We start from the raw sequence: 16,693 nt of genomic DNA on the forward strand, positions 1-16,693 counted from the left end.
ACCTACAAATACCTAGTAAGTAAGCGGTAGAATCAGGATCAGGCTGCTCATTGTTTGACTCAGTGACTGTGGTTTGTCACTTATTACATATGGCATCTCTGTTCATTTCACCTTGTATATAAATCTATGTTGTAATGTATTTTTCTTTAAATCTTGATTTTTTGAAACAAACTCAATATTTAACTTGAAAACTTTATACAAAGCTATGAGGAACCAGCTATTCCAAATCTATAAAAGGAAAGCCATCACTTTTTGCCATGAATAGGAAGCCATAAATATAAATACATTATAAACAAAATAATGCTATTGAATCCTAGCTAGAGAAAGTTGCTTCCAAGAGTCCTGTTAAAAAGGGAAATTAGGCACAGCCGGAGGGCAGCGGGGGCCTCGCCCCCCACGGGCGTCTCGGGCCAGGCTTCCTCCTTCCAGCGCGGCCTCTGCATCCTCCCTGGCCCCAGCGGGGCCTCCCGCGCTCACGGGACGCGTGGACTCCGCGCCGTGCACTCAAGCCGGGCGACGCCGAGCGGAGCCTCCCGGGAGAAACCCGGCGTGCGTAGGAGACGGTGCCAAACGGGAGCTGCTGTTCCTGACCACTCTGCCGGAAGTGGGGAGGCTGGCAGAAGAGAAGCACTCTCCTGGGGAACGGAAGCTGACAGGGAAGATGTTTGTGGATAGCCGGCCTGTCCAGCCCCTGGTCTACCTGGAGTTCATCCGGAATGTCTGCAGGGATGAGGCCTCGAGGAGCCTCTCGCACACAGCCATCTCCAAGTTTGTCCTGCACCGAATATTTGTCTGCGACAAGCACAAGATTCTTTTCTGCCAGACTCCCAAAATGGGCAACACACAGTGGAAGAGGGTGCTGACTGTCCTCAATGGAGCCTTTCTATCCATTGAAGAAATCCTGGAGAACGTGGTGCATGACCGCGAGAAGAACGGCCTCCCACACCTCTCTTCCTTCAGTGAGGCCAAGATCCAGAAGCGATTAAAAGCACACTTCAGGCTTTTCATCGTAAGAGATGCCTTCGACCGACCCATTTCTGCCTTTAAGGACAAGTTCGTGCACAATCCCCGATTTGAACCGTGGTGTAGGCATGAGATTGCCCCGGGCATCATCCGGAAGTACAGGAGGAACCGGACGGAGACCCGGGGGATCCAGTTTGAGGGTTTCATGCGCTACCTGGGCGACACGAACCACAGGTGGCTTGACCTTCAGTTTGGGGACCACATCATCCACCGGGTGACATATATGGAACTTTGTGCACCCTGTGAAATCAAGTACAGTGTGATTGGACAGCATGAGACGCTGGAAGAGGATGCCCCATACATCCTGCGAGAAGCTGGCATCGACCACCTGGTGTCCTACCCAGCCATCCCTCTGGGCATTACCGTGTATAACAGAACCAAGGTCCAGAACTACTTCCTGGGCATCAGTAAACGGGATATCCGGCGACTGTATGTGCGCTTCGAGGGAGACTTCAAGCTCTTTGGGTATCAAAAATCAGATGTTTTGCTAAACTAATGTGTAGGATCTGTGAATGCAGAGTCTTTATTAGTGCAGGGATAACCAGGAGAGATCTGAGCACAGGAATGACTTCTCGGTCACACCTCTGCTTAAGAGACTCCCCGGATGTCTGGTCCTAGGAGCAAGTGAAGTTGTACCCTGGCAGCTCTGCCTGGCTTAGGTGTAAGATGCTGAGGGCTCCACCCACGCAACCTGTATCAACAGGACACCAGTGGCCCTTGCCATTTCCCAGAAGAGATGTGACACAGCATTAGGAGTTGTCTAAGTGGGAGTCATACCTGTGGCTGTCCTGGCTAGACCCAGTGGTCGCATCAGTCACTGGTGGATGGCAGGAACAAAGAGCACCAAACAAAGGAGAGATGGAGAAACTGAGACACAGCAAACACTCCCATGGCTCGTGCAGGATCAAATCTGGGTCATGGAATGACACCTCTGGCTCCCTTTTGGGACTGCTGTAATTATGAAGGCAAACTGGACTTCCTGTGGCCATCGGTTCCAGTGACAGTGGTGACCACAGAGTGGTCCCAGTGGTCCATTTGTTCAGAACCACGCCGTGTGACACTTGCCCTCATTTCTGAAGCTTTGTGTGCCAAGCACCTCTTTCATCCAGCATAGTTTTGGTACATGAGGAGGGAGTAGATTCTTTCCACCTGAGCAGGGGACACCTCGGGGTCCAAAAAAGAACATGGCGAGGGAGGCTGCTGTGGATGGGCCCGTGTCCTGCCTGCACACCTCCTGTCTTAAGTGACTGTCGCGGTGGGCAGCAGGGCTCCCCACATCTCTCCCCACCATTTGCTCTCCTCAGAGGAGAGAACTGAACATCTGCTGTCTGACAGAGCAACTGGAGGAAACCAAACATTGGGGGCAGCATGGCAGGCTCGTGGGATTCATTTGGGCTTACCCGTCTTAGTGTCTTCTCATCTCCACAAGGTGGCTGCCCCTAGGCCCTTTTATGATCATGCCACCATCCTGGATGAAGTGGCCAGGAGTTGGGTAACCAAGTTCACCAGCAATAAACCCTCCAGTGAGGTGCCTTCTGGGCACAGAAGCAGCCCTGCTGATGAGTGAGCCACTGTGGCTGTTTCAGACCTGGCTGACAAAGGTGACAAGACAGCATCCCCAAGAGTTGGTGGCGCTCACATCTGTACTATGCCTGTGAGCCCAGGCCTGGGAGAATGGAGCCAGGCCTTTCTTAGAGGCTGCCTCCCCCTTCTCAAGATGGCTTCCTGAATTTATAAATGTGAAAGTGAAATAAAATGTAAAATATGTGCCAAACCAGATTCGTGCTGCAGCTCCAGCGAAAGGTGCTCTGGGCCATACGTGAGACCCCAGGTCTGGCAGTAGGGACAAGACTGTGGACAGGAAGCGGGACACGGCCCTTCAGGCCCTTTATCCTTGACTGTTGGGCCAACAATGTGTTGTTATTTTTATACAAAGTTTTGGTGAAGTCTTTCTCTTTTTTTTTTTTTTTTTTGTACCGGGGATCGAACTCGGGTCCTTGTGCTTGCGAGGCAGGCGACGGAACCACTGAGCTAAATCCCTGGCCCAATGGTAAAGTCTTGTTATCATTTTGGACCTGATGAGCTGATTGATTACCTCTTTCTTGTATGAAAAGTCACAGTGTGAGAAATGTATGTGAATTTAAGGCCTTAAAGCTATTCCTAATTAAAATAACATTTTCTCTCAGAAAAAGTAAATAAATAAATAAATAGGGAAGTTAATAAGGTTACAGATATGTTAAAGTCTCTGTTGAAAAGAGGAAATCTGTTGAAAAAGGGAAGTTAACGCAACATGTTAAAATCTCTGTTGGAAAAGGGAACTCTTTGCTGTGTTGAAAAGAAATTAAAAAGTACTTTGTTTCTGTGTTTCCCTTTTCTCATATTTATTCCTTTCTCTTCTTTCCTTTCCCCTACCCCTCCCACTTCCCCTTCCCCTGTGAAAAGTCTTTGTAAATAGGGAGGGGTAGAGGGGGTGAAGGGAGGGCAGGGGAATGGGGAAAAAATAAGAACCAAGATACATCATGTACAGATACAAATTCCCAATGATGAATGTCGTCATATTGTATACCTAAAATGTACCAATAAACTTAATGAATTAAAAAAAAAAAAGAAGAAATCCACAAGGTTACAGAGATGTTGATGTCTCGGTTAAAAAAGTCTCCTCTTTCTACTGAAGAGGGAAATTAACCAGGCTATGGGGATGTTAAAGACCTTTAATAGCAAACTCAGCCTATCTTCTTGATATAGGAAGTATTAAACTATTCGAATGGAAACGTTAGCCCTGTGTGTTTCTGTGTAACTCAGTGCTGTTTAATGCAGTGTCTGAGATGGCCGAGATCATCTCCTGAACCCTCAACCTCATCTCATACTCCCCAAGTCGTTCACGTCTGATATTTTCTACTACACACTGCCATTCTTCCTAATTGCCTTGTACTTTAGTGGGATGATGGCTCTGGGGGAAAGGGGGAAAAACACAGATTTGGGGGCAATCATCAGCATTTTCAAATCCAAGGAGACCAACATGTGCAGGTTTCTTTTTCCTTGATCCAGAAGGCCAAATGAGGACAAATTGTGCAACATTTTGAAATGCAATTTTTGGTTCAATACAAAATAAACATTAAAGCCAGCAGAGGAAGTAGCTATCACTCAAAGATCTGAGTTCTTTGCCTTGGAAAATTGATAGCAGATTATCTTCCAAGTATAAAATAAAACAAATGATTTTATTGATTAGGGGACTGGTGTCAAACCTAAGATCCTTTTCAACTCTACCACTTTCTAAGATTTCATAGTATTCCTAGTAGTTCAAAAAGCACTGAACCTTTAGGATCTTGTAGCTGAGGATTAACGCCCCCAGAAAAAGGTTTCTCAACCTCAGCACTACTAACACTGGGATAGATAACTCTGTGATGAGGGCTGTCCTGTGCATCACAGTGTTACCGTGAATCAACTACCAACCTGTTAGATGTTCTGAGTTTGTGTGTCAGGACTGCTAAGAAGGGGACTGGAGGATAAAGGAGGTTAAGAATAAGAAAAGTTTATGAAAAGAATGTTCCTGGGAGGGAGGAGAGGTTCTGAAAGCGGGTGCCGCTGAGGCTGTCTGGGGGTTTTAATGCAGTAAAATCACCTCATAGTTACCTTAGGTCAAACTGTAATGAACCTATAGGCTTACAAGGACAGTCACTTAGCTAATATTGATCTAATAGAAAAAGTATGTAGCAAGGGTGCACTTAGGCGTTTCTGGGAGGAGAAGAACAAAGGCATTTCTGGGGGTGTAGGAGTGGGTATCAGAGTGTTCTAGCTACGTGTTTGTTATGCTGCTTCTATGTGTTTATGACGCTGTCCAGGCCTATTAGCTTTGAGCTGCTGTTTATCTTTGGGGAGACTTGCAGGCCCAGCCATCCTCTCTCCATCTTGAGGCCCAGTTTCTGTCGGCTCAGCCTTCAACCACAGGACTGGTTTGACTAATCTCTGTTCTGACTGTATCCTGGGCCTCGCCCCTTTCTAACTGCCTGACTTAGCTACCTGCCATAATAAGTTGTTTAACAGCTTTCTGGGCCACTACTCCATTCAGTGTTAGTCACAATCTTGAATTATGACAACCAAAAATACCTCCTGACATTGTTCAATGTCCCCGGGGGAGCAAAACTTCTCTCAGTGAGACTCACTGCCTCAGAACCACATCTCTCTATGCAGCTACTCCTCTGAGACAGGAATCAATGAGAAGTTCCCTAAATATGAGTACCTCATATATACTGTCACCATTGTAGTTAAGGGATCTAATAAGCATCTCTGGAATGTCTACAGCATACCAGACACTGTGTTAAGCACTGTAGCTGAAGTACTAAGGGAGGCAGACACAGTCCTCACATAGGGGTTTGTTAGGGTTGAGGGGGAAGAGAAAATCCTGCATATAATTTCTTATAGTGGCCCATGTGCCTGCCTATTTTTACCATTATCTTGTAGCTTCTTGAGGGGTGAGCATCATGACTTTTTAATCTCTTGATTCCAGGGCCTAGCAGAATGCCTGGAATACAGAGGTACTCAATACTTTTTGCTAGCTAAACACAGGAGAATGTAAGCGATTCGGTAAAGTCAGGGAGTGTAGCACATCTGGTACATTAAACAGCAATTATAACAACAAAACTGACCATATTTAATTGGGGAAGGAGAGTTTATATTATTAAATTTTTATTATTTTATTATTAAATTTTTATTATTTTATTATTAAATTTATCTTGTGATCCCCTCATATCATTGTATCTTTCTGTGAGTTTCATGGTATATTGTTTTAATAAACATAGTCCTTCATCCTCACACATCTAAATACAGTATCTACAAATATGGATCATGCTACTATAATTTCACTCTTTCTAGCACCTTACCTTATGGTTAATCAGCAAAATTTTGATGACTAGAGGGAATCAAAGGAGGGCTTTGTAATTTGGCTCATTCAAAGCAGACATTTTTGGTATAGTTGATTATGAAATCAAATGTACTGATTTAATAATGAAATTTTATAGGATGGCATGAGAGGTAGGTGAAGATTATAAAGATCAATGATAAAAATTCACATTGACGAATTGACATTGTAATGTATGTTCTAGGTTATTGAAAGATTTTTCCATTGAAATAACCCATCAAAATGTTACGTATCTGGAAATGACTGTAATTAACCAAGAAGAAGAGAAACTCCTTATAACCCAAAATGATAATGTCTTCTTCTAATTATGGTGAGCAAATCTCTGACCCAAATTCTTGTATTTGTGTCTGAGATCTAAGGTAAAAGAAGTCTGTAAATAAAAACCAAAGAGTCATTCTACCATATACTTTATTTTTAGCCCTTTCTAATGAGATTCTTAGTCTAAAGGCAGGATATACATCACAGTCATTTTTATATCCTACAGAACATGTAGTATATTACCTTATACATAGTGGGCACAAAATAAAATTCATTAAAAAAAAGAAAGTATGTTGCAGTATTATTGAGTCATGTACATCATGTATTTTATCATATTTTATCAATATGCTGGTCCTATTTCTAACTATATCTGTGCTCATCATTCCAGTTAAAGTAACTTTGGGCAAAGAAATCTATACCCATCATACTCTAATAAACATCTGTGAGTTTCGCTGCCCAGCCTCCATTCACCTTCCAAACACGATATCCCCATGCGTCTAAGGAGCCCCCCCCCCCCCGCAGTCACCTCTTCCATTTTAGTTGGTAGTGTGTGTCCCTGTCCCCTCCCTGTCCTCCTCCCACTCCAACCCTGAATGAGGGCTGGACATGTAAGCTGGGTCAAAGTAACACATAACACAGTTCCCTGGCTACAATGATTTTTTTTCTTTCTTTGGATTGGGCCAGTGATCCAATTTGGGGCTAATAACATGATGTTTTTTTCTGTTGTTATTGTTTTTGTCTGTTGTTATTGTTTTTCTCCTGAAATTTTTGAGATGTTCTAAAGTGACGGTTGCATCATTTTCCTTCATTTGAATTTGAGAAAATAGAAAGTCTAAAGCTGGTTCTGTGATCTTGAATTCATGAGGAGAGATGTTAGGGAATGGAGTCCATGCAATAGAGATAGAAAGAGAAGAGGAGAAAGGGAAGGAAAAGAGAGAGGGGTGGAAAGAGGGAAAAACAAAGAAAGAGAGGAAGGGGGATGGAGGGAGGGAGAGAGGGTAAGGGAGAAAGAGAGAGAGACACAGGACAGAGACAGAGACAGAGAGAGGCCTAGATAATGGTTGAACCTGCTTCTAGAGGACAGTGTGACAACACATATGTTTCTTATGTGGGATGGTATTTCCATTCCCATTTCACCTAAGGAATTTGGGTTGGTTTTCTGTCACTTTCAACTCGTGTGGTTTTTGTTTGTTTGGTTGGATTGGTTGTTTGATTTTTAAGATAGGGTCTCACTATTTTGTCTAGGTTGGCCTCAAACTAGAGAGCCCCCTGACTCAGCTTCCTTAGTACGTGGTATTAAAGGCATGTATGTACTACCATGACCAGCTGTCAATTCATTATTTTTAACTTATAAATGTCCCAAACTCCACTTATCTGTTCATAATGTCACAGCTTATTATAGTAGTATACACACTATGATAATTTGAATGCTCCAGAGGGAAAATGAGTGATTGTCAATTGGAGTTTTAGTGTATATAACATTAAATCATCAGATATTTACTGAATCCCTATTATCTGTCATTCCACAAAGAATACTGAAAACATACACCAACCTTACAAAATCAACAACTAAAATTGCTTCTCAGACATGTTTTTTCCCTGCCTTTAGGGTTGGATTTTTGTCACAAATATAACAAGAGGCCTTTGCACTTCCTATGGAAGAGTTTTCCATAAATAATAAATTTCTTCATTCATATATAATATTAAAATCACCTTTAAAAATAAAAATAGAGGAAATAATGACATTCATTTCTGATTTCCAAATAAGTCTCATTTTACGTATTCAAATAACATTGACAAAATTCCTCAGAACTTTTTCTTTTTTTAAGAAACATCAGTTTTTGTCATTTACCTTGAAGTTCAGTTGGTCTTTACTATCTAAAGAGGCACTGAATACATGTCTTCTGAAATGATAAGCGTGTTTGGGCTGTGTGGAGCCCAAAGTTGGCAGTTTCTAGCAATATGGGTACTAAGATCGTACAGGCAGTAACTCAGCATAGCCCCTGCTGTGTGCCGTCAGCAGGACAAGCAACTTCCACTCTGGATCCACTCTTGGCCCAAGCCCACTGAGTTGCCCATTGATGTCTTTGAATAAAACCACACTTTGTCTGTAGTCTCAAAAATTAGCACCTAATAGGATTCAGGTCATCTTCCAGTTTCCAATTGTCAACATGGCACGTTAGGAATGCAGAAATTCTTGTCATTTAAGGAAAAAAAATTTAAGAACAACTAGTTCTCAAAAATGTGTGAAATCATGTCAGTGGTTTGACTACCCTACTTCAGTACTTATCAATTCAGAGTCCCAGGGTGCTATAGAGGATTACTCAACAAATTCAAATTATCTTAAGCAACTTCTAACATTTTGCAAAGCCTTACCACAGTTTGTCCAACTTGAGATAGATTGTGTGAGCTAAGTAAAATTTTAGATCTGCTTTAGGTTTGAGTTGCATGAACTTAACAGGGTAATACTAGAGTTCATGTTGCCAAAAAGCATGGCTGGTACTTATTTTGGTCTTTACTTAATAAAAAGGGGAATCATTTAATGAATTTATTATGTTTCTAGCTTGTATTGGTTTATTTGACAGATAAAATGTTAAGACTTAAAAGTGTAGTGGAGCTAGGGTGCTGGGGTGCTCTCAGCATGACGGTGTTTTCTGATCCTGCCATGCCAATTCTGTCTCTGAACCCACAGGAAGGTGGTGAGTTTCAGAAGGAGATGGTGTAGGTCAGGCGTCGCGTGACCCAGCAAAAAAAAAGGAAGAGCAAAAAAAGCAAGAACTTACACCAGTAAGGTAGATACCGTTTCACTGCTGGGTATACTGGATGATGCAATGGAGTTTGCCAGCCTTTAAAAAGATCTTCATGTACCCTTTCTGGTGGCATAAAACGACAGACCAGGAGTCTCTCACCGAAGAGGCAGTTGTGGCTTCCTCTCAGCCACCATCTTCGCAACAGCCTCAAACGCAAACTCCACAAAGGCGTAGCCTCTGCTGTTTCCAGTCCTTTTACTTCTGGACTGTCTGAATCGTGTTATATTGCCAATTGGGAGAAATATTCTTTGATCTGGAATTCAGAACGTACTGGCTCTGCTGAGGTACCAGTGGATTCTAGGTATCAGTAGAATGAGTACAAGATGGATACAGCAACTTGCTTGGTACTTACAGCCTTCCACCTGGGAAGAGAATCTGCAGTTGAGCAGCCTGAAACCTAATTCAGGTTGCAAGTCAGTTCTCTCATTCTGAAGATTCCCTTTCTTCCTTTGAATTTGAGTAACAGGTATGCATTTCTATAAATTTAATGTCTGTTCTACAAAGTAGAGGTAGATTTTCTCTAGCTTACTTTTCCCTTCTACAAACTGCTTATTATCTTTTGCCTTTTGTGTATTTGGACTCTTTTAAGAAAATCACAAGGATGTTAATGGTGATGATATATCTGGCTAACAAGATACATGGGTTTTTTTGTTTTGTTTTGTTTCTTTGAGACAGGATCTCACTATGTAGTCAGGCTGGCCTTGAACTCACTATGTAGTCCAGGGTGGCCTCGAACTTGTGGCAATCCTGCTGCTTCAGCCTCCCTAGTGCTGGGATCACAGGTGAGCACCACCACGCTTGGCTCTATACAAGCTTTTTTTTTTTTAATGCTCAAATCTTAAATAATAAACTTGTCAATTTTACAAAAGTCTTAAAGTAGTTACTTAAAAATAACAGACTTTTGGGCTGGGGATTTAGCTCACTGGTTCCCCGCCTGCCTCCCAAGCACAAGGACCTGAGTTCAATCCCTGGTACCAAAAAGAAAAAACAGACTTTCTGTGGGCCAAGGATGTAACTTAGTGGTGCTGTGCCTACCTGGCAAGCACAAGGTCCTGAGTTTAATCACCAGTACAAAAAAATAAAACCCAAAATAAAAAACCCCAGACTTTTAAAAAATAAGATATTCTAAAGAATTGCTGTACTTCTACATTTTTATCAATATGGCTCTCCAGTTTCAGTTTTAGGTGCCTGCTATTATATTCATAACATGTAAAATCTGGTATGTAGTATTTATTATATGCTATTCACCATGCTAGGGAAATAATCATGGCAATACTATGCATCCTTTACCTTTTTTTTATATATACAGGGATTGAACTCAGGACCTTGCCCTTGCAAAGTAGGCAGCAGCACCACTGAGCTAAATCCCCAGCCCATGGCAATTCTATGAAAGCTACTGATTCCTGCTCCCAGAGGTGGCAGAGAGAAAGATTAGTATAAGTCCTGTGTGGTCAGGGCAGTGTCTGTTTCATACACAGCTATACTCGCAGAAGCCCAGTAGATACATGCTTGAGTGAACAAACAGATGAAGAATATATAGGGGCTAACACTGTATTCATAAACAGACGGACAAGGTGAGGATTGGGGGCCATCTCTCTACTGCAGTAAATACACAGGTGAGACACAGACGCATCACCTGCTTCACAGATAAAGTAATTTGGGGAGCCAAGGGTGTTTTTGATGGATAGGTACACCTGTGTTCTCACTTAAGGATTGAAAAATTGAGATCATTATGATTTGCTACCCATCAAAGCTTCCCACTCAGAAGAACACAGTTTTAAAAGGAATGCATTTATCCCATCTCAGCTTTTTGGTGTATCTTTTTTTCCCTTAAAGCATAATGAGCTTGTCAGAGTTTCCATGGTGAACACAGGGCACCATGGAAACTGATAGATTTAGCTACACTAAAAGAATAAATAAAATAGGCAGGCATTTATTTCACTCTCCTAGGTAGGAGAGGAAAAGTGGGTTTTATTTAACTTGCTTCCCCTTCACTCTCTGTGCCCCATGCAAACAGGAATTATTCTCACTGGACTGACTTCTGACCAATACTGGCTAGACTGCTGTTCTCCTCAAGGCCCATTACCTCACCTTGCTCTCATCTGGGGCAAGAGCTGTGTGTGTCATCAGCAGTGTTAGAAAACCACATACAGTGTGAAGGGGATAGATGGCTGAACCCATGGTGCAGGAATGCGTGGGGCCTGGCAGAATTGATCAGCTGATTCCCTGCAGTCTGTCAAGGTGAGACGGTGTGTGAGGACAACTAGTGGCCAGACCCAGGTCTGACCCGTACTAAGTGGATAGGCAAGCCAACCTCCCTGACCTCAGTCTCCTCATCTGTGAAATGGCTAATTTGCGGGTAGCACTTGGGTCCATTTGAAGCAGGGAGAATTGTAATCTTAAGAAACAAAGCATTTCAGCTTTTCTGTATGTTGAAAATTTTTATTATAAAATGTTGGAGAATAAATAAATAAAGCTCTTTTTAAATTTCTAGTTCCAATGAGTTACTCATCCTTAGCATACACCCAGCATGTAATCTTTTAGTTTTTTTTTTTTTGGTACCAGGGATCAAACTTGGGTCCTTGCGCTTGCAAGGCAGGCGACGGAACCACTGAGCTAAATCCCTGGCCCCCATCTTTTAGTTTTTAATCACTAAAATATAAGCACAACCATCTTTTGAAATTCAACGTTCTACTCAGAACATCCTATAGATAAGTAAGATTGGGTAAAGAAGATAAACAACAGAAAGGAAGGAAGAGAGAGGGTATAGTTTTCCTGGAGAACACAATCTTCTAGGAGACAGACGAGTAAAGAGAAACAACATCATCCCAGGCTCCCAAAGGAGGAAGACTAACATCTGAGAGAGCAGAGGTGTGAAGGCTTCCTGCCGAAGTGGTGGGATGGGGCTTGTGAGCATCTCCCCTGAAACTTTTTCTTTTCTTCTGTGGTACTGGGGATAGAACCCTGGGATTTCTCACCAAGCAATATACCCAGCCTTTTTTATTTTTTATTTTGAGACAGGGTCTCACTAATATACTGAGTTGCCCTGGCTGGGCTTGAAGTTTCCATCCTCCTGCCTCAGCCTTTCACAATGAGTGAGACTTTTAGAGGTAGGGTGAGGGTAGAAAAGGAAGCAGGCATGGCGTTAGATGGTCAAAGGGCATGACATGCTAAGGGAAAGGCACAAACAAAGCAGATATGTGCGTGTGGTAGGGAGAGGGGAAGGGGAATGAATCTGAGGACGCAGCCAGTGGCTACTTCGGGATGGTTCTTGCCAAGGGGGAAGTCTTTCTTCTAAAGGAAGTGACCCAATGAGATGCTCAGGCTGTTTACTGAAGGTGAATATGAAAGCTCAATACTCCTTTCTTCCTCCAAACCTCAGTAGCTTGGAGAACATTTGCCCAGTGATACCAGGATAGGAGTTAAAATTGTAGGAGGACCAGTAATTTAAAGGAGTCACCAAGTCTGAGGGTGGAGAACCAGGGAGAATAGTGAAGAAACCAAGACTTGTGACATGGAGCTGAGCCAGATGGCCTGACAGAGTGGCGCCTGGGTTACTGGATCCTGAGCCCAGGGGCCCATGACTTGATTGGGAATGGAATGGAAGGGTGGGACTGTGTATTTTTTGAAAGAGCTAACACTCAGCTTTTCGTGTTGCTACAGGTGCTAATGCGAAGTGAGCTGGAGGCCCTGGACATTCCTTCTGTTTAAAAAGATTAAGGCTACATAAGATTATTCTTTCCATGAACCACTTGATAATAACATTAATGAACATGAAACCAAAACTCCCTAACAATTCCATTATCTCAACAATTTCCATTGTTTGATGTACCTTTTCAATTCTAGATACTTACAGCTTTTCACTGTTTAGTCACAGCATAAATACCATTTTAAAAGCTTAACATCATGTATATTTCCCATGTGGCTTTACAGTTACCCTATTTTTAAAAAATAACTGCATAATACACATTTATCTTTTTCTTTTGAGGTAAAGTCATCTTGCCCAGGCTGGCCTCAAATTCCTGGGCTCAAGGGATCCTTCTGCTTCAAGTAGCTGGGATTAGAGGCAGTAATCTTGTATTACCAGCCATAATATCTTGTATTCTGTTTACTTATCTATGTGGTACTGGGGATTGAATCCAGGGCCTCACAGATGCTAGGCAAGTGCTCCACCACTGAGATACATCCCCAGCCCAATATAATGTATTCTAAATCACAAAACTACTCACAGTTGTTGAATATTTAGGCTGCTCTCATTAGCTGTGTCTTTTAAGGAAACTGATACACGCTGCTGGAATGTTTAATTGAACCCTCTGAGTTGAAAAGCAGACATTTTTCTCCCCTTTCTCCCTGAGATTTACGTGTGTTTACAGGCCAACAGGAAAATGTTTTCAGTGTGCAGACTGTTGGGTCAGCAAGGAGGGAGCCTGGTCTGCAGGATCAAGAAAGTTAACAGGGAGAGGCTATGGAAGCCTGTATGAAACAATTGTAATGGCTTCAGCTTCAGGGATTCTTAATTCTGCATTCACGGAAGAGTAACGGATCATCTCCATGGTCCTGGTACCAAAGGATCTCCTGGCACTTGAGACCTTAGGGCTGAAACAAGAAAAAAATCCCTTTGTAAACAAGGATGAGTTAGTCACCTTGGTGTGGAGGAGATGAAGAAACTGAAGGGATGAATCATTTGTATAAGCCAGCTCTGCGTCACCAAACAGCAATTCAGAGAAAGCCTGCTCCAACACTACCATGAAACCCTCATGCTTTATGTAGGAGTCCAAGTACATATTTATCTCAGGTTGTTGCTCTGCTCACAGAAAAAACATTCGTTCATCTACTTATTTACTCAGTAAATATGTATGGGACACGGGCACTGTTCCAGACATAAGAGTCTCTGCTCTTGTGGTGCTTCTGTTACTGAGGAGTGTATGGGGCGGGAGGGGGTGGGTATGTGTGGAATAAATGAAAAGACATAAAATAAATAGGAAGAATATGAAGAGTGCGGTGGTGAAAAGGATGGAATAAAAACTGCAGGGGAAGTTGGGTGGAAGAGGCACTGCTAACTCGTTCGCCAGGGAAGGTTACCCCAAACAGCTGACACTGGAGACAAACCAGGGATAAGAACAGTTACATCAAGATTCTCTAGAAGCATGAGAGGCAGAAGGAATCAGATATTTGAAGGCCCTGAAGGGAATAAGTTGGCCCTTCTCCAAGGAGCTGTCTCAAGGAGCCAGGGACTCCTGTCTCAGGAAGGAATGGCAATATTTGAGGCTTCACAACAATCGAAGGAAGCTCCATCTCCACAAGAGAGCAGATCAGGAACAGAGAGCCTCTTTTTTTTTTTTTTTAATTCATGTATGTTTGTGATATGTAATGAATACTCCAGTGTGGGGAAGTGTTACATACACATATTGCATCTTGATCTTTTTTACTTCCCTTCCTCTCCTGTCTCCCCATCTCCAGGTCCCCTTCCCATCTTTGCAGAGCCAATGGTCCCCCTCTTTCTTAGCCTCTTGATTCCTCATCCTGCAACCCACTCTACACCACCGCCTATGTGGCTTGAGAAATTTTCTCCCTGTGTACAACTAGAAGTAAACAAGGGCATTTATTTTATACATGAGAAAAATTAGTATTGGATTTGTTTGTGGACGGACACAGGAACCAAAACATTGGCTTCAAGGGAAGAGAGGAACTCTGGGATCCACATGAATGCCCGGAGCAGTTCTGGACAGTTTTGTAAAACAAGTATCCAGGACCTCACTTAAGGACGAAGACACACTCTGCGGCCCCGCAGAAACCGAAAATGAAACTGGTCGTCGGCGAAGCGGCCCCAAAGGACCTTTCACCTGTCTGTAAACTTGCCGAAGTTCATTCAGAACCCGGGGCTGCAAGTTCAGGAAATGCTTGACTCTTTTAAGTGTCTGGGGCAGAGAAGAAGGCAGACATCAGCCCAGGTGTGACGATTAAAGAAAGCAGAGGTTGATTTGACAGCCCGAAGAGTTAACAAATCCAGAACCAACGCAGGAATGGGGAGTAAACCACACCCCACCGGGGCGCGGAGCCCACTTGCTGGAGGAAAATCCTATTGGCATTGGGGAGGCAAGGAGCCACCCCTGGGCGCGGCCTCCAGGGGGCAGGCGATCGCCCGGGGAAGCGGGCACTGGGCGAGGCCGAGCCGGAGTCCTCCGCAGCTGCCCGCCGCGCAGGGCCCGCGCACCTCGCCGTGCGCCTCTGGACTCGCGCCCCGCGCCGACCTGTGCGCCGCCGGAATGCCGCCCCTGGCTCACATCTTCCGAGGGACTTTCGTCCACTCCACCTCAATCTCCCCCATGGAGGTGCTTCGAGATCACCTCCTTGGCGTGAGCGACAGCGGCAAAGTAAGTGGGCGCGGGGTCTGGTGGCTGGGACCCGGTCCGGGGCGCTGCGGAGTCCCGGGTTCTCTCCGTGCGGAGCGGGGCGGAGTGGAACTTGATCGTTCGGCTCTAGGGGACCCGGAGAGAATCCTGCCCCTAGGTTGCTGGACCAGCCGGTAGTTTCCCGGAAGAGCCCGGAGCGGTGGAGTACTTGGCCCAGTACTGGTCCGTCAGCCAGCCTTCTGGGCTGCAGGGTCAAGTGGAAAGGCGAGGATATGCTCCCAGATCTAGAGATTGCCAATGAACCAGAACAGTTTCATTCGTCTTTATACCTCTGGAGCCTGGCACAGTGCCTGGCACAGAACAGGCGCTCCGTAAATTTGGTAGAATTTTTTTGTGTGTGTGAAAACAGTAACAGAGGAGGGATCATTGGATCAGTGTTGCTTAGTCTGTTCAGTATACAGAATAAGCAAAGAATCTGATTCCATTCACCTGGTCATTCAGCAGGGACAATACACTAACTAGTAAGGCTAACTGACTAGTAACAGTGGTCCAGAGAAATTCATATTCTCTCACACACATACAGCCATTTGCATCAAAGCAACCAGTTCCATTTTTAAGGTTCAAAATGCCTTCTATGAGCATATCTTCTATACTTTTTTTTCTAAAAATGAAGACTTTTACAAATGACGAAAGTAACTTGATATCTAATATTTACTGTTCTGTAAACACAGATGATGACTGTATTCAGTAGTGGCCCTGACCAGTTTAATAAGTGAAGCTATTCCATTTGGGGAAGAAAAACAAATCTGAGAATGGAATGTTTTTGAGCCGTATCCCAACTCTTAGTTTGGTTAGCAAAATACACAAATTTGCAATTTGTCAGATTGAAGACTATTCTTACCTAAAGCCATGACTGAGTCAGTCTGACAATTTTGAATTGTGATTCTTCTCTTCCATTTGTGGAGAAAAAAGAAACCCTGTTTATATGGTGCTTTAAAAATAATCTCTGTGCATATTTGGGAAGCCTGCTGTTGTGTTTCCAAGGTGATACAACTCTCAGTGCTCACCCAGTGCTGTAATTCTAGTAGGTCCTAAGATGGGCATCCTCGCATGGGGTGACATAGCCCTCAAGTTTCAGAGGGCTCAAATTTGGGGCAAGTCCCAGGAAACCACAGTACAGAGACTGCTAAGCTGGTGAAAGATTGGAGGTGGCAGTCTAGTGACAAGGAACTGATCAACTCTCAGATTCCTTTTAAAAAATTAATTTCTCATGTCCAGGATTCTAATGGGTAGGGAAGTAGGCAAGAGTAGGAAGGGAGGATTTGGGGACT

The 16,693-nt window shown here is 43.6% G+C and overlaps 2 protein-coding genes across 2 annotated transcripts in view; both read left to right on the plus strand.

The window, feature by feature from the left end:
* Positions 1 to 6,113, plus strand: part of LOC101713397 (carbohydrate sulfotransferase 10) — a 43,097-nt gene extending 36,984 nt beyond the window's left edge. The window contains exon 3 of the mRNA XM_021253015.2: positions 354 to 6,113. Within this exon, the coding sequence (XP_021108674.2) occupies positions 354 to 1,519 (1,166 nt within the window). The 3' untranslated portion in view covers positions 1,520 to 6,113. The remainder of the gene's footprint in view (positions 1 to 353) is intronic.
* Positions 6,114 to 14,493: 8,380 nt separating this feature from the next.
* Positions 14,494 to 16,693, plus strand: part of Gda (guanine deaminase) — a 76,514-nt gene continuing 74,314 nt past the window's right edge. Inside the window, exon 1 of the mRNA XM_004838447.4 lies at positions 14,494 to 15,383. Within this exon, the coding sequence (XP_004838504.3) occupies positions 15,033 to 15,383 (351 nt within the window). The 5' untranslated portion in view covers positions 14,494 to 15,032. The remainder of the gene's footprint in view (positions 15,384 to 16,693) is intronic.

The sequence above is a fragment of the Heterocephalus glaber genome, unplaced genomic scaffold, assembly GCF_053883595.1.
Source record: "Heterocephalus glaber isolate CG9 unplaced genomic scaffold, H.glaber_assembly_v1.0 deba00001481, whole genome shotgun sequence".
NCBI lineage: Eukaryota > Metazoa > Chordata > Mammalia > Rodentia > Bathyergidae > Heterocephalus > Heterocephalus glaber.